The sequence below is a fragment of the Antedon bifida genome, chromosome 5 (assembly GCF_963402885.1).
Source record: "Antedon bifida chromosome 5, ecAntBifi1.1, whole genome shotgun sequence".
Lineage (NCBI taxonomy): Eukaryota > Metazoa > Echinodermata > Crinoidea > Comatulida > Antedonidae > Antedon > Antedon bifida.
In genome coordinates, this window is record NC_136230.1 from 26,831,309 (window position 1) to 26,849,887 (window position 18,579).

The 18,579-nt window shown below is 33.6% G+C and overlaps 3 protein-coding genes, 1 long non-coding RNA gene and 2 other non-coding genes across 6 annotated transcripts; 4 read left to right on the forward strand and 2 right to left on the reverse strand.

The window, feature by feature from the left end:
- Positions 1-244: 244 nt before the first annotated feature.
- Positions 245-1,539, reverse strand: LOC144841984 (DNA-directed RNA polymerase III subunit RPC6-like). Its single transcript, XM_078698307.1, has one exon. It carries the CDS (start codon positions 1,438-1,440, stop codon positions 496-498), a length of 945 nt encoding a protein of 314 aa, XP_078554433.1. The 5' UTR covers positions 1,441-1,539; the 3' UTR covers positions 245-495.
- Positions 1,540-2,718: 1,179 nt separating this feature from the next.
- Trnap-cgg (transfer RNA proline (anticodon CGG)) lies at positions 2,719-2,790 on the forward strand. Its single transcript has one exon. It is a non-coding gene; the product is annotated as a tRNA-Pro (tRNA).
- A 326-nt stretch (positions 2,791-3,116) lies between these two features.
- Positions 3,117-3,188, forward strand: Trnap-cgg (transfer RNA proline (anticodon CGG)). Its single transcript has one exon. It is a non-coding gene; the product is annotated as a tRNA-Pro (tRNA).
- A 1,157-nt stretch (positions 3,189-4,345) lies between these two features.
- On the forward strand, positions 4,346-9,180 carry LOC144843469 (uncharacterized). The gene is made up of 6 exons (XM_078700254.1): positions 4,346-4,402; positions 6,812-6,883; positions 7,160-7,225; positions 7,756-8,292; positions 8,736-8,795; positions 9,164-9,180. The coding sequence occupies exons 2-6, from the start codon at positions 6,865-6,867 to the stop codon at positions 9,178-9,180; spliced, it is 699 nt and encodes a 232-aa protein (XP_078556380.1). The 5' UTR covers positions 4,346-4,402; positions 6,812-6,864.
- A 352-nt stretch (positions 9,181-9,532) lies between these two features.
- Positions 9,533-13,583, forward strand: LOC144842833 (NACHT, LRR and PYD domains-containing protein 3-like). The gene has a single exon (XM_078699383.1). The coding sequence runs from the start codon at positions 9,603-9,605 to the stop codon at positions 13,056-13,058; it is 3,456 nt and encodes a 1,151-aa protein (XP_078555509.1). The 5' UTR covers positions 9,533-9,602; the 3' UTR covers positions 13,059-13,583.
- A 1,828-nt stretch (positions 13,584-15,411) lies between these two features.
- On the reverse strand, positions 15,412-18,063 carry LOC144842412 (uncharacterized). The gene is made up of 6 exons (XR_013612123.1): positions 17,985-18,063; positions 17,768-17,838; positions 17,179-17,217; positions 15,978-16,291; positions 15,697-15,726; positions 15,412-15,584 (listed from the first exon to the last, which is right to left on the reverse strand). It is a non-coding gene; the product is annotated as an uncharacterized LOC144842412 (long non-coding RNA).
- Positions 18,064-18,579: the final 516 nt, after the last annotated feature.

Here is an 18,579-nt window from a genome sequence, read left to right on the forward strand (position 1 = left end):
TGGACGCGACTCTATAGTTCACTATGTCGGTCGGTCTGTCAGTCTGTCTGTCGGTCCGGTATCACTATGCATTGTAGCACGCGACTTAATGGCTGTTGGCCTTGTTTTTCTACAGTGTGGTACGGTGGATGCATACAGCAGTACAGTATTATAAATACAAAATAATAGATTTGTCATTACAAATACTTTCAATTTATCACACAAATTCAGAATGTATACAAAAATAAAAAAACATACTAAAAAGTAAAATTTTATTTTAAAATTTATTTTCACCTTTTATGCAGTTTTATTTTAGTACTAAAGTTATAAATAAAGTTAGCAAAATTGTACTTTCTTTTGTTTTTATTTTTTAGCAGTTTTAGTTTTAAAGCGAACATAGCTACTTTAAATATAACAAGTCTGTTGAATCTGTAGATCTTCTTCAATTAACCAACTGTATTTGTTTTTTAGGTTTGTAAGGAAATGAGGTTGATTTTTTTTTGTGAACATTTTACTTTAGAATTCTAACCATTCATTCATGTAAACACAGTTTGATGGGGAAATAGCGCCACCTTCATGGCATTGATCAAACACAGGGCAAACTCCGCATGGTACACGCACAAGTCCAGTCGGTTCTATAAGCTTTCCAACAGCCCGATACAACTTGACCTCACCAGCGTCGGATGACCCTCCTTGCCCGGCCATTATTGTCATTTCGACACTTCCATCAAAGATTAAAGTGTTTAAAATTGTCTCGATATCATCTACAGAAAGTTCCACTTTACTTATTCCCAACTCGGAAATGTACTTCCAAACTTCTTTTGACGATGCAAATGACTTTAGTTGAACACTTAGAGGCTCTAGTTGCATTTTTTTTGCAAGTTCAACTTTTTGACTCAAAAATTTCAAACACTGCTGGTTTAAAACATCGACAAATTCTGCTTCAAAATCTTGATCACTGTACCACGCGCCACCCGTTACGCTGCGGTCAGGCTGTATATTATACAACATGTAAACTTTCTTCTTTGAGGCACCAACTGATTTTACCGCTTTGATTAGTTTTCGTGTTTCTAAGTTTTTCAGGATTTTATTCACTTGAGTTTGAAGAATATTACTGCGATATCGGATGTCGCGTATCCAAATTCCTTTATTTCCAGATTCTTCAATTATTTGATATACCAGTTTCTCTTGGTTATCTGCACCTTTAATTTTAGCAGACGATGTTGGATCTTTAGCCCTGTACATCAACTCTGTACTTGTCTTGACTAGGTCGATTTTACCAGTGGATAGCAGCCTGTTGATGGCCGAAACACGTTGCTGAGCACCCACGTCTGGTAGGTGCTTCTGAATAACGGAGTCGGCTACACCTTTTGAGTTTTGCCTACAAAGTTCCATAATTCTAACTTCAAGCTCCATGACGTCAGTGGGTTCTTGTTTTACTGAAGTACTTGAAGAAGCCATTTTAAGGTCTCTTAATTTGATAATGCTTATTTTACAGAAGATAAATGAGCTAGACCTAGCTGCTCTCTAATCTATCTATCCTCATGTTTCATGTTTATAATTATGGTCAAAGTTCATTCATTCATAAATAATATGAGGTGAGGGCGCTAGACATGAAACCTTTTTAGCGCCCTCACCTTTAACAGTCAAAGACAAAATTACTGAACTTACTATACTAAATAAAATTATTCCCCGTAGGTTCTGTTTCCACGGACCAGCTTCTTAACTCGGTAGTATAACTAAATATAAAAAGCTTAAATCATTTGCACAAGTCAGCCATAACAAACAGTGTTAGTTTATTTAGATTTAACTGTAGTTCTCAGACGGGGAACCTTTTTTGTTGTAAATAAAATAATAATTGTCAGAAGCCTGGGGAAAGCGGATGTAAACAAGTTAAATTGCTCAATAAAAGTACTCATAAAAGTTACCGTTAGCTTTTATACCTTACGCTTAAAAAAAAATAATGCATTCATCCTAAAATGAAATTGTTTCCCAATAAAACATTTGAAATAGTACGTTTTAGTCTGAAGTCTTAGTGTGCAGTGTGCCATTTGAATTTAAAGAATACACAAAGGAATATTTAGGTTTTGAAAAACTTTCATCATCCGGAGGCGCCTCTTTTAACTCATTATTCACTGAAGTTTCAATTACAATGGCGGTCATTTCAATTCTATTATGGATGCATGATAGCAAACATTTATACTCGAACAAACGTACAAATATTAATAATAAGATTCAAAGTTATTATACATACACAAGCACTGTAGGCTAAAACATTGTTTTATTGTACAAAATCACAACAAATCAAATACAAAGTTGCAACGATGTGAAGTCTGAACCAGCCACCACGTAAGGACTGTAGAGAACAAATAAACAAAGAAGAACATCTAGTTATTTTTTTGATGACAATGAATCTAAAATTAGAACCATATCGTCAACAGTTTTTATAAGCTTAGTCTAGCAAACGCTGACTTTGTCATTACTTGCTTTGTTTTTATATGCAAATTATAGGCCTGGCACACGAGAAAACTTTACCAAACCATAGTGCATGTTGAAAACTCTGACGTTGTCATTAATTGCTTTGTTTTTATATATTTAGGCGGCACACTTATCACTTTTGATTGCAACATTGAGTGTGTCAAGATAAAGTTTTCCAAAGTTTGCTGTGTAAACCAGTTGACAAACTTCTGAAGACTGCACTAGATGGACATTGTGTAGGCTCTGTATATCTGTATGTTTGGCTCGTTGGTCTAGTGGTATGATTCTCGCTTCGGGTGCGAGAGGTCCCGGGTTCAACTCCCGGACGAGCCCATTGTGTATCCTTCTTGTTTTGTTAAAAGAGAATAATGTATTTTTTCAGCGTCATTGCAACTAACGGAATAGAAGTATGTCGAGTTGTAAACGACTCTTATCTTCCTGATTTGAAATATTTCATTGTCTTTTCCATCTTATTTTCATTTTTTGTTATCATTTTATACTGTACATAACCGTACCGCTGAGTTAGCCACTGTTTGAGAGAAGTTTGTAATTTCTGTCTAAACAGTAACTGGAGGCAGGTCAAGTTGTCTATCTGGACTGTCTTACTTCAAAGCACCTACATAGATGGGCGTGGTGTGTAGGCTCTTCCCGATATAATTGGCTCGTTGGTCTAGTGGTATGATTCTCGCTTCGGGTGCGAGAGGTCCCGGGTTCAACTCCCGGACGAGCCCTTTTTTTGTTTCGTTAAAATTGACCATTAATTGTACATAAGTGTTTTTCTCTTACACTGATTGCATCATATGTCTTAGTAATAATTTCAAATGAAGTCAAGAAATATTTATTAAACAGAGATGATAAAAAAGGAGTTTGTGAGCCAAAGTCTTGGTCGACACTTCTAACAATCTCACTCCTTGAATTGGTTCCTTGGCTTGGCGATATAACAATGGCAGTCAATGTTAGCATTTGAAGATTACCTAAGCAACTGAACCAAGCACTCAATTGTCATCTATGACCACGTTATAATGTATGGCCGGGAGCAGTTCAATGTATGAGAAACCTCTATATATGAAAATGTTTCAAGAAATACAAGAATTAGGAAATAAACTCGACTAATTGATAGGTCCTAGCTGCTGAACCCAAAAAAACGTCTGGGGGAAAAGAGAGTCTATGAGGGGCCACAGTTGATGGGCAAAATGGCCGCGAAGTATTAAAATTAATTGCACTAATTATAAAGGGCTATCTATCTTCTGATAAACCATCTTTGTTTTTTTCAAAATCAGAAATCGGAACCCAGAAATATTGTATCGCATACTGTGCGATTGTATAAGGCTATAAGGCTGGTATAAGTTGACTACAATGTTCAAATTGTTTGTTCATAATGATATGAAAGAGTTGGTCAAAAAGACGTCACAGATTCAATACAACAACAAACCAAACAATGTTAAAATTAATCGTATTTATATCAAAACATTTCTCGGAATAGAAATAGATTGTAAAATTGGTAAAAAAAACAAACATGTTAAACGTATACAAACAACAATTGATAAAAACATCAATATAATATATAAATTGAGAAAACTGCTAAAAAGTAGTGTATAATTTATTTTAATTATGCATTGATATTACCATATATTAATGATTGTTGTGAAATTTGGGGTAACACTTATAAAAGTACAGTACAACATGTTTACAAAAAAAGTGGTAATTTATAAAATTATCACTAGTGTAAGATGATAGCATTGTAGTAAATGATACTGGATACCAGAGGAAGTACAGTAGAGAAGTTTCGTTTTGAGGTTTGTTTTGGCCCTGTAGACGTTCCATATTGCGTAGAGTAGATGCATAGAATTAATTAGGAGCTAGCTAGTCACGAGTCACGCCTCAGTCACGACACACGGTGGTGGTACAAACAACAGGTTGTATTATGCCTAGCTGAAAGTTATCTGTAAGTTTTGTTTATTAATTCATTATACTTATGTTACATATCAAAGCTACCCGATGAGGACATTGTAGATGATTTTACGGTTGTGAAATAAGTGTTACATTTGCATCTTGATGCAGAATATCTGAATATAGAGTGTGATTTGGTCATAGATTATCGGGTAGCCTACTAGTACTAACCTAGGCTAGTACTAGTAGAGTGGGCATGGCGCATGCGGCCTAGGCTAGGCCTAGCTGTGTATTTTTCGGTAACATACCGCTACTTCTCAAAATAATGTCAAGTTAGTTTTGTTAATGTTAGTAATCGATGTTGATGATTACATAGGCTTAATGGTGAAATTAAACTAGGAACAGTTCGTTATTGGTTTAGTTAGTTGCTAGATTATAAATAATAATGAATTGTTAACCCATCCATTGACTGCCGGATGTTTATTGGCCCATTGTTCTGTACCGCCATGCCAGTACATTTCAGTGAGGTATTTCCTGCTTGCCAGCTCATTTTTTTTATCAATGCGAGAATAAACTTTTTGACAGGGTAGTATTATTTTGCAAATAACTTATTAACTATTGATAATTTGAAAAAATAAATAATAAAACAAATATTCATTAGACATTTCTACATGCAAATGTATTTTTATTATAAGGTTTTTAGCAATATTTTTACAGCTAGGTAGATCTCTAGGCCAGGCTAGATAATAATATACTATTACTGTAGTAGGACTCTACCCTAGTAGTAGCCTAGCGCTGACCTACTAGGCCTACTCTAGATAATTTGCAGAGTCCACGTCCATACCACATTGCCTGCCTTGGCCTTCATCAATTTATTTCTACTAGGCCTAGCTAGCTAGGCCTACATCGTAATTGATGTCAATATCCGAGCCATCATGATCAAGCCCAGTAGCGACAACTTCTCACGGTAGAATAGCGCTCCATTTTCATTTCAAACCAACATTTTAAACCTCAAAATACTCAAATTTTTAATATAGTAAGCCCTACAAATGTTCGCGTCACAATATAGAATGGTTCATTGGCTTTCATTAATAATGCATGTCAATACAATTAGACTCGATGAAGACGTTATGTAGACTATTTTATTGAGACGTTAATTGTTTCGCATTAATGCGAAGTTGGCACAGCCAGTACAACTAGCCTATTCGCACAGCGAGGTGTGTCGTCCTGTTCGCATAAATGCGAAGTTGGCAGTCAATGGGTTAAAGATGATGATGTAGTTGCCGGTGCTTGTTCCGCTTGAGCGAGTTTGGGTATATAGACGCTGCGTTCTATTTACGTACACGGAAATCGTCTGTAATGTATGGTGTTGTGTTAACAAACACCGTGAACGGTACGGAAGTTAATTATGGATGTTATTTTGTTCTATGACACGGATACAGTATCTGATATTCTATCTCGATATTAAGATGTCTATGAGTTCTGTGAGGGCAGATGTCCACTAGTCTGTAAGTTGGCTGTCTGCTGAGGAATATTGTTACTTTATTGTTTGATTTATCAAATTTACCACTCTCTTCATTTTCCATTAATATCTTTCTTCACTGTAGACAAGTCCTGCAGCCTGAACAAAGTCTTAATATGTAATTGTAATTAGTTTATAAGCAATCTATATTTAGATATCATTAAACATATTTTTAATAAAAGTTTTTTTTTTGGCTTGGTTTAGACAATAGAGAAAGAGTTTTGGACACATCATATGGTGCATACAAAACGAAGACCTAAAAAATGAAGACCAATATTTTAAAAATTTTATTTGACTGATATCACACCGGGCTAACACAATATCACAATTTTGAACATTTTCAGACGTCTGTGTGTGAAAATATCATAGGTCTTCGTTTTGTATACATCCGGTGGTCTTTGATTAAAACGTCCAAATTACGATGCGCTCAGGCGAAGTTCGAATTGACTTTCCCTTGTACAGTAGCTAGCTAGGTCTACTACACGTGTAACAATCCCCATTATTATACACATTAAACGTTACTGCAGTGTAATTGACTCAAGGTCAGCAGCTGTCAATCAAAATAACCGTTATTTCGTGTTGCAGCTAAAAATTGCCCAGCAATAACCGGTTAAATGATGTTCTAACACCGAATTGAATGAATGTTTTTAACCAATTATTTTGTGCTGCCTTTTAACCGGTTACCACAAATTTGTCCTGTTTCTGATGTATAAAAATAACCGGTTAAAAACGGTGTGAATAAATTAACTCCGTTTTCTTGGGAGCAGAAACAGGTTAGTTATCTATCCAAGCAAGTCAGTGTAAACACACAGAATTAATCGGAATCAAAAGAAAACCTATAAATACAATAATTGTTATTAAACATACTGTTTACAGCATACTGTATGTGTTCTTATGAGGCATTTATAGCTAAGACTAAAATAAATGTTACTTTAATTATAGAATATTTTTAAAATCAAGCAATTCTCTTCAGGGGTTTCTAAAACACTGAAATCATGTCATCTGAGGAAGGTGGTAAGCTATGAACCTTTCAATGTGTGTTTTCTGATGGCATAATATATTTGTAGGCCTATATTAATTAATTTACAAAAAATTAAAATAATAGTTCAGTAAGCTAAAGTGGAATGTAAATTCCGTTTTTTCTATAAGAACTCGTCTCTAGGAACTATTTAGGCCTAGTGTAATTTTTTTCAAGTTATATAAATATATAATTTCCCTAATTATCCTATTATGATAAAACAATTCATTCATCGTTTATTGTGCTAAATAATTTATCACATCTGTACACAGGTAGTGAAGATGACGATGATGAAGATGAGGCGTCATCGTCCAGATCCATACGCCAACCAGACCAAGGTAAATATTATGAAGGAAACACTGAAATGTATGGTACCTCCTGAATAAAGATATCAATAGTATTGCCAGCGGCTACTGATTGGTTTAGAGTGATAATATAAATGTGTTTTGTCTACCTACTGTACGTTGTAACTAAAGTACTAAGTACCTGATACTAAATTTACAAAAATATGTTGACTGATTTAATTTTTGTATTGACCATTGGCCTATGTCCTTGGTATTGACATTTAAAAAGGTTACATATAAATGGCGGGTCCAGGGAAAATGAAACTACTGTATGTATGAATAGGGTATTCTGAGAGTGCACACCTCTCCCACTACAGTACACATTTCCATCATAAACCTCCTACTGTGTGTTGATTAGGCTTGATTGCACTAAAAAGTATTGAGTAGGTTAGGAGTTTGATGTAATGTATATGCAGTTAGCTTCTTGCTTAGAATGATCTTTTTATTTATTTTTATGAAATTATATTTTAATTTTTTGTGACGTGCAAAACAGCTTATAATGTATTATTATTATTAAACTGTAGATCTCTCAATGGATGAATTCAGGCAGATAGTTATGGACCTTGCAACATGGTGTGATAGACGTGGACTTCTTGGAATGCTAAAAGTTTTATTCAGAGACATTGTGGACGTAAACCAAGATCTGCAAAGAGCATCGAATGTAACAGAATTGTTATCTCATTTGGTTGGGCCTGGAATGTTGAACGAAAAAAATCTCACAATTTTGTACGACACCGTGAAAGTAACTAAACAATCTGGTTTTACGTCAACAGTTAAAGAGAAATTGTATCACTTTCAGAATATTGATAAACTCCAGGTAACATCGTTCACAAAGCACAGAATAAGTATTCTAAATTTCGGCAAAGAACTTTCTGATTCCAATATAGCGTTTCTTGATGGAAGATACAACTTTCCAGGACTTAAGAAATATAAAGACAGTTGGAGCTTAATTGCGGACCTTGACACACAAGGGATATTGAAAGAAGAAAACATAGAAGGATTTAGGGAGGTTTTACGGCAAAATGGAATGGACGTGGCTGAGAAGTGTTTTATTGATGGTGGTATGCTACAATTTAATTTATAATACAAAGGTGTACTAACAGAAGAATACATTTCTGTGTAAATAAATTACCTCAATTTTTTATCATTACAAAAAACTGATATTAAGAGGTCCACTACAAATTAAATGAAATAAAAAACTTATCAAAACTAAGATATAAAACAGTGTACAATGTATAGGCCTCAAATAAGCAACCAAAATTCAGGTTATAAATTCATTAACCATAGCATCTCTGAATTGCGTTCGATGGAGCAACAATTTCGGTGTTCTTGAGACAGAAATTAAATATTCGGCAACTAGATAAGTAAAATCTCTATTAATGCTAAGTGTATATTGCAGTAATCATTTAAAACTAAAGTACTGTAGGCTTATATCATTGGGGATTACTAATCAAAATATTAACATTAAAACTGTTGTTTACTCTAAAAAGTGTATATTTTGCAGATGAACCAGGTAAGTTGAAACAACCATCAAAACAGAAGAAAAGACCAAAAAGTAGCCAAGGCAAGTTTATTCATTATATTCTTAGTAGCTGGTATATTTATGTAACTAAAATGTTGTCATTTACAAGTGATTGCCTGTTTAAAACTGTTTATAAGTTAGGTTAGTAGGCCTATTCCTCTATGCTAGGTACACTTTATTAACAACTCGAAGGCCCGCTTATTTTGAATTGGCATTATTTATTATATGCCATCTAGAACACTCTGTCAGAGTTACAGATTAAATTTTTATATCATATATTTATCAATTCTGCATAATGTAAGTTAAGAATCAGTAGTTTTGAGAATATGTTAGTGAGTTGATTTCAGACAATAATCCTTTACACCTTTAGTATAATGATATTATAACTTTATTAAACTGATTTTTGTTAGCCCATCAGTTATCATAGTTAATGTAGGCCTGGAGGCCTTAATGGTTAAATTTGTAAAGAATAACTGTTGAAGATTTGTTTTTTATAATTATTGAAATGTCAAGTATCATATTTTTTGTAAAAGCAGAGGCTGATATAAACTACTTAAAAAATTGTAAAACATTTTGCGTATTTCCAAAATGTATAAGTTGATTATAATTTACCAACTACCTCCTATTTCGTAAATGTTGTAAATAGGCCTACAGTACCACATATTTCTATTTCTGAAAAACATTTCAAAACATTTCAAACCTTAATTAAACATTTTTACATTTTTAAACAAATAAACTGTAGTAATAATATGCTTTTGATGAATATTTTCAGATGAGATTATTAGAGAGTACCTCTTTAAACAACAAAGAAAGTTTTGCATAAAAGCAAATGCGTTTACACCAGCAATTATGCAGTCACGCTATAAGGTGGACATGGCTTATATGTTCACCGATCTTGACCTGATAAAAGAAAACCAAAAAAAAATAGATCCAAAACCGATTAAACTAGATGAGCTTTTATCTGTTATCAAGTCGACACCTGCTTGCAAAGTTCTTATAGATGGCGAAGGTGGTATCGGAAAGACGACATTACTCAGATATCTGTCTTATGGATGGGCGAAGGAAACAGATCAAACTTTCCAAGGCAAAATAGTATTTCTTGTTAATATCAGAGACATAAACAGTGGTGAAGATATCCTAGATGTAATGGTGAAACACATAAAATTAAAGCATTTCAATTTGAACACTGAAGCTCCAGCAAATCTAACAACAATTAAAAAATTCATCCTTAAGCATGAAAATGAAATAGTCTTGTTTTTGGATGGGTTAGACGAATTAAAGATTGGAGTTGATGAACCGATAAATCTGATCAAAGGAGAAGAAATGGAAAATTGTGTATTGATACTCACTTCACGGTCAGAAAACATAGATGAATACATTAAAGAAAGCGATGTGCATGTTAAAATTAAAGGTTTTAATCCCGAAAACATAAAGACATACATTACGAGGCACTTTAAATATTTTGAAGCACCCAATTTAGGAAAATCTCTTACTGAAGAACTTGAACTTAATGAATTAAAATTCGGAAGGGACAAGCATCCCGAAGTGTATTCGATGTGTAAGAATCCGATGCTTCTTCTGTCAGTTTGTTTTATGTGGGAAGAAAAGAAATATCTTCCCACAGAAAAGACGGTTTTATTTGAAGCAGTATTTCGAAGTATTTTAAACCAATACAACAGAGAGAAAAATAATGATCAGAATATAGATGAATTCCAAGATACACCAAGTGAATTAATTGACGCAATGCTTGTATTAGGAAGAGGAATGTATGAAAGTCTCAAAATTAACCAGCTGTATATCAACAGAAAAAGACTAAAAGGCAATAAAGACACGGTCGCGTTGGCTTTAAAATTGGGCTTTGTGTATAAAGATTCACCGACATCTAAAGACGACTTTAAAGATACCTTTTCAGCTCCTCATAAGTTACTATTAGAGGCGTTAGTAGGATTTTATTTACATAAATTAAGTCTACAGACAAGAGAAAGTAGGTCTTCTGGTAATACTAATATGAATGAAAGAAAAATTATGGAAACCAACTTACTGCTGGACGAAGGAGAATGGGAAAGTATAATAGACAATGATCACTTGAAGGTGGCAAGAGAGTTTGCAATTGGCTTTCTAGGCTCTAAGGCTGATGCATTCTTGAATCATTGGATAACAAATAGTTTTACAACATATCGCAGCTTAATAACACATTTACGTATTGTGAAAGAGGAGCACAGGTTTGATGTAGTGAATGCACTCAGTGCTCATCCAAACATGACACATTTGTCAATAAAGCCGAATATTGATAGAGTATGTGTGTCACTAATGAAATGCGTTCATTACATGATTCCAGATGTAAGAGAAGATTACAATTTTTTAGAACTTTTAAGAAATATTCACGGTATAGGTCCTTTATTTTCTAAACTATTACAGGCTTGTTTTACAGAATCTGATAGACTTGTTCAAATAATTTGTAATGAAAATTCATCAGAAGAAAAGGGCATAATGCTGGCTCATATTATGATCGCTGTACCAAAGCAAGATGAACTTCTGACAAGAGTTCATGCAACGTGCGATGATGATGTTATTCGGCATCTAAACTCAGAATGTCAGAAACTAAATTTCAAGTACGATATAACAGATTTTACTTTGAAACAAAGTCGTGCAACTTCTTTATTTTTAATTCACGTGTTGAGTTATTCTCCGAGACTTACATCTTTGGCTTTAAACAAATATGGTAAAAGTGGGGTAGTACGTGACATGCTAAAAGAAGTCACTACCAGGGGTTGTAAATTAGCCTTGATAAAACTGTGTATTTATGATTACAACATTGGCAACATTGATGGCTCTTTACTCGCTTCTTTTTTAATGCTCACCCCAAAACTAAAAGTTATGAGTATGACCAATTGTAATATATCGGGTGGAATTATAAATAATATGATTAACAAGTGTTGTAGTAGTGGACATAAATTGCTATTAATATCCCTTGACATTAGCGATAATCCTTTGGAAAGTCTGTGTGGTTCTTCGTTTGCTTCGCTGATGGTTATAGCTCCAAAATTAAAAGGTATCAACATGCACAACTGTAAAGTGTCAGGCCATGTGCTCAATAATATGGTACAATCTTTGCCTGGAAAAATTGCACAGTTATCTTTCCTTAATTTGAGTGGGAATAACCTTAGTCATGTTGATGGTGGATCTTTAGCTTCCTTAATGAGCATTAGGCATATCGTTGTTAACATTGATGTTAGTGTTTGCAATCTCTCTGGTGAGATTATTAATGATATGACAACTCATTTTTTCAAACGAGGAGTGAAGGTAGAAGTTGGTTCACTTAATTTAAGTGGGAATAACCTTAGCCAGCTTGATGGTTCATCGTTAGCGTACTTGATAAGCAATTCCTCGTTCTTGTCAGAGTTAAATGTTAGTGACTGTACTCTGTCTGGTGACATTATTAAAGCAATGACAAATGATTTATCAAAACGGAGAGTGGTAGAATTAGGTTCACTTAATTTAAGTGGGAATAACCTTAGCCAGCTTGATGGTTCATCGTTAGCGCACTTGATAAGCATTCTGTCGTTCCATACGAAGTTAAATGTTAGTGACTGTAATCTCTCTGGTGACATTATTAAAGCTATGACAAATGATTTATCAAAACGGGGAGTGGATGTAGAATTAGGTTCACTTAATTTAAGTGGGAATAACCTTAGCCAGCTTGATGGTTCATCGTTAGCGTACTTGATAAGCACTTCCTCGTGCTTGTTAGAGTTAAATGTTAGTGACTGTACTCTGTCTGGTGACATTATTAAAGCTATGACAAATGATTTATCAAAACAGGGAGTGAATATAACATTAAGTTCACTTAATTTAAGTGGGAATAACCTTAGCCAGCTTGATGGTTCATCGTTAGCGTACTTGATAAGCAATTCCTCGGACTTGCCAGAGTTAAATGTTAGTGACTGTACTCTGTCCGGTGACATTATTAAAGCAATGACAAATGATTTATCAAAACGGAGAGTGAAGGTAGAATTAGGTTCACTTAATTTAAGTGGGAATAACCTTAGCCAGCTTGATGGTTCATCGTTAGCGAACTTGATAAGCATTTCCCCATTCTTGTCAGAGTTAAATGTTAGTAACTGTACTCTGTCTGGTGACATTATTAAAGCTATGACAAATGATTTATCGAAACGGGGAGTGGAGGAGGTGGAATTTGATTCACTTGATTTAAGTTGGAATAACCTTAGCCAGCTTGATGGTTCATCGTTAGCTACTTTGAAAAGCATTTTCTCGTCCGATACAGAGTTAATTTTGTTTGAGTAATTGCACTCTACCTGATTAATGATATTGCAACTGATTTATCAAACGGGGAGTTAATATTACCCTCACTTGATTTCAGTGGGAATAACATTATTGATTGACGATAAAAATAATAAAAGATATAATTCCTGAGTAGGCCTATCGGAGAACCTAAGCAATATTACCCATACTTTTTTTTATTTTAGTGATTGTATTCTGTTTAGTGAGATTGTTATTGCAATAATGTTCAAATGAAATATTCAGGTCGGCTCTGGTTTGTGGTAATCACAAGCAAAATCAGTAGATGTTCATTTTCTTCATTACAGTATTTCTTATTTCTCCTTAACATCACATGTGTACATTTAGTTGAAAATTATATTATTTTGTTGTGTATTATTTTAATTATAAGATAAACATACTTTAATGTGCTTCATTAAATTGATTATCTGTAATATATTTGTATTGAGACTTTATCACTTGTACTTTTGTAGCAATGTAGGTCTAAAAATTGCAAATCATTAATGACGAAAAAAATACAAATAAAGACACTAATAAATTTTGTTGTAGTGTACTTTTAATTTTCCACAATAACTAACATTTCAACAAACATCGCATCGAAAACACTTTTGTAAAATGGAATATCCAGTTGTCGGCTTAATTTGCTGGTCAACGGAATGGGTTATGTGAGGTTTTGTCAGGCTTTGGTAGTTGTTTAGCTTTACAGTTTATTAGTGTCCTTTGGGTTTTCACATGCGCCTTTAGCGTTGATATTGTGCGCTTTTTATCATTATCTTATTAACAAGCACTCGACATTAGACATTTTGCAAATGTAGTTTTTCAGTATGCAGCCTCGGAGAATCCCATTTATTTTGTTCTTACTTTTTCTCGAGTCTGTCTAATTACCGAAATTAACCGAAAACAACCACAAACAACCGAAAAAAATCCCGAAAACAAACCGAAAACAAAACAAAAAATCTAAATATCGAAAAAAAATGTGTATAATATTTTTTTTAATGTCGCCCTCTATTGATGGGTGTTTCTAAGACAATTCAGAGAGAAAACCGCACGCGCAAAAGTCAAGGAAGACCCTACGAAATGATAGTGTGCACAAAATACAACTCAAAATCGTAAAAATTCAATGATATACACCGTAGACTACATTTACTTACAAAATATATAAACACATTTCGTTTTTGGTCTTTAGATTTTCAAAAACAAAGCATGATTTTACCTAACTTTGCGTTTTCGTCACTGAAGTTAATAGGCTATACTGAAGTGACTGAAGGATAAAAACGTTACTCGACTACGGTAATTTTACTGAATAGATTTTATTGTGAATCCTTTATCGTGAGCTTGTTTTAAGTATACTCTATAATCTCCAATATTCTTAAACCTATCATTTTTGTATATTATCTTTTGAAAATCTATAATTAAATTGATCATGATTACCATAGGGCGACATTAAACATTCATATATACAAATTTGTTTTCGGTATTTAGATTATGTTATTTTGCTTTCGGTTTGTTTTCGGTTGTTTTTGGTTGTTTTCGATTATTTTCGGTTGTTTATGGTTGTTTTCGGTTATTTTCGGCTGTTTTCGGTACTTAGACTGACCGCTTTTGCTCACCTACATTTACAATGATACAAAAATGGAATATTTCTATTCAACGACACTAACTGGAAATGTATTGTTATTAACCGATCCATAGTGGCCATAATCTGGAATAATTATGCTATCTAGCATAATTTTGACCCATCTAACATTTATGCTAGGCATAATTTGAGGAAATCTAGAATAATCTGGCATAATTAAAAAAAAACAAATTCTCTGAAGCATAATTTACAACGATCTAGCATTTTTTCGATCATATTTTCAAAGAAATCTAGCATAATTTTGCCCGAATCTAGCATAATTCGGCCAATTTTTTTTTTTTGGCTTTTCACTTTTTGCGGTACATACAACTTAAACATTACACCGCCCTCAGATACACTGTTTTTGTGCAGTTTTTGCCATAATTGTGCCTAGCATAATCTAGCATAATTTTGTGCTGCCACCTATTTTTTTTTCCGTCGCTCATGTTTATAATTATGGTCAAAGTTCATTCATTCATAAATAATTGAGGTGAGGGCGCTAGACATGAAACCTTTTGTTAATGGTTCCATGTCTGCGCCCTCAACTTTTAAAAACAAAGACAAAATTACTGAAAATTTATAATTATTCCCCTTAGTTCTGTTTCCACGGACCAGCTTCTTAACTGGGTAGTATAACACAATATAAAAACCTTTTCTGAGATTAAAACACAGAATAATTAATGTTATTATCCAGGTAATAATCTATCGAATCACGTGACCAATGACATATCAATGTCCAAAAGCTCGTGGAAAGTAGGTAAACTTTATTTAGTGTTACACAGAAATTTCATTTCATCTGATACATTTGTGTAATCTATTATAATGATAATAATCATACGCCATTTCTACTACTAATTAATTATATTGGTTGGGTAAAACGAAAAGTTCTTCGTAGGTCAATATTCGTCAAAACGTCACTGAAAACAATATAAGAATCAGAATTAGAGGCTAAATAGTATCGAAAGTTTTGGATACGACTTTTTTTTTCAATATTATTTTAACAGTAATATATCATGTCAAATAACCTACCATGCGCTTCTTTCGTGACGTTACCAATTTCTATAACAAAATATCGAATAAATATATGTTATATAATTGTTCAATTATTTAATCTCATTGTGTACCTTGGACGAGTCGTGTACAAGAAATTAATTAAAGGCATGTGATTTGTCAATTACATCACGTTCCGTGTAATTCGTCTACCATGGCAGAACACTTGATTTGTGAAATTGTATAAACATTTTTCCTGCATTAGTGTACTTTCATTTAACAGTAGAATAAGATTCTGAATCTTCTGATTAAAGACTTACCCTTCCCTATTGTCAGCTTCTTTCGCAACGTTACCAAAGTCTGTAACAAAAGCATCGAAAGATGTTAATAATAAATTTTCTTTTGTGTGATTTCAATACATGACCTTTTCTTCAATAGATTCTGAATAAAGTTATTGACGTAAAAAACTTACCAATGGCTTCTTCTCGGTTGGTAAACACTAACTAAAATTTGCGCACGTGACTGTAGCTATGTATATGGCCTTGTTATATCAAGATTATTAATAAGTATTAGTTAATTAATTAGTTTAATTAATGAGACTTTCCTTTAGCTTCTCTCTCAATTCTACCAGAGGCTGATGACAAATGAAATGTATTAATAGATTAAGTTTATTCGGCGGTGTTTAAAAGTTGTTTTCGTATTATATAAAGAAAATACTTTAAGTTAAATCTGCAGAGTCATGAGTTTGTATTGCACGATGACCTAAAATATGAAATAACTAGAGGGTACTCCGAGAGTACAAACCTCCGCCTACTGTAAAATTCCTCTACAGAAAATGTCCCCGGAAAATATATATATTTTTTTAAATATTTTTTTTTATTAGTTCTAAGTGTGAATAGGCTAACTGCACACTTAAAGGTTGTGGATGAGAATTTGGTGTAATGGTAATGTATCCAGCCTCTCACAGTTGAGATCGCTGGTTCAAGCCCTCTGAGTTTTTTTTTTTTTATTATTATTTTTTTATTTCTTTTTTTGTTGTGGACCTTGATCTTTGACCCTGACCCTTCAACATTGAACCACAATTATATGATAAGTCATTGATCATTGTGGCTAAGTTTTGTGAGAATCAGATAAAAACTGTGGTCTCTAGGCAGTAAAATAGTTTTTTTGTTAGTTGTGACCTTGACCTATGACCTTTTCCCCTCAAATTCGATCATAGATCATTGTGGCCAAATTTGGTGAGAATTGGATAAAAACTGTGGCCTCCAGCCTGTTCACAGACAGACAGACAGACACACAGACACACAAACATACAGGGGTGAAAATATAACCTCCTTGGCGGAGGTAATAATCAAAGATTTGCATCGCGAATTAAAACTATTATAGTAAGAGTCAGGTTTGCGCTACACCTTTGTTGCTGAAACGGAAATAATACAGTTTGGGGATGTCTCAACTTCACTACCTTTTCGGGAACATGGTGTACTTCAAACTTAATAGTTAAATTTCAAATTACAAACATACCATGAAGCATGTTCCCCTTGTTTATCTGCGGAGTGTTATCTATGAATTTAATGAAAATAATATAATTATACGGATACGATACAAATACAAAATAAAACCCATAAAATTCAAAATTATAAAGTTGTCAAACTTAAACTACAACAGCATTTTATTGTGGACAACAACGCCCTCTCAGCACCATGTGTACTTTTGCCATGAACATGTTCACTAACCCCATCCAATAGTGTGTCGTGTGATTATTATAACTAACAATGAAAGAAATTCCTCTTTTTGAATTTAACTATTATTATTATTATTGTATAACAATGTCTGGCTCATTTGAGTTACAGAAAAATACTTTGCTTAAGCTCCCTCCGCCCAGCATTTTGTATGCTTGTTTGGATTGTAATAATGATTAAACAAACGAAACGATTATTATATAGATCATATTCTGCTTGTTGTAACAAAGAGGACACTTTATGGAAAGAATGGTTTACCGGTATTAAAAAAATAGTTTAAACTTTCGGCTCTAACTGCTGATTTCGGCTTTCATTGCGTGATATTCACTAAAGAGTAACTTATTGATAGAGAGTTTTATATTTATACTTACCTACTTTTCCCATAAGCAAGGCGTCAGTGGTTAAGGTGCCGACCACCAGAATTACCACGAGGACTTGCAGACTAAAATTGATAGAGGTCTATTTTATACATATCTAGTTTCTGTTTGGTTATTGGCTGATTAATGGTATGAACTAAACATAAAAACAATAGTCCATATACTTTACTTTACATGCCTTGAATCAGAATTAATTTAACTTTCTACTTACCGAGAAGAGATCATAATGCCAATTAAAAGTGTACAAATTAATGAAACTAAACCTGAAGTAATATTAAAAACGAATGCGTCACAAACTGTAACTGTTAGTTGATATACAGTTAATATACAGAATGTTCTATTTTCAAATAAGGGGTGTTGTGTAAAAATATAATAGTTTTCCCCTTTTATTTGCCATTAAGGTTCAGTTTTGGTGTTAAAGCTTAATTGTAAGTTAGGGCCTATATTATCTTGCAATTGCCCAGAGGCGATGGAGTTATGAAAAAGGAGTTATTTGTCCAAGTTTACTAGATCTAAAATAAAAACCATAAAGTCAACTTGTCGTAAGCTAATATTCTACACTAGCAAAGTAGAACTAACTGTTGTTTGCCATTATTTGTGTTAATGTATTTAGGCAAATTAATGGTAATTTTTGTTTGTAAACTCGAGCGAACTCCGAGTTTGTCAAGATAAGTTTTCCAACGTTTGCGTTGACCAGTCTGTTGTGAACTTCGGAAAAACTGCAGTATAAATCAAATAGTCTTGAAACTCGAGCATGATTGTTAGATGGACATTTTGTAGGCTCCACTCGGTATAATAGTCTCGTT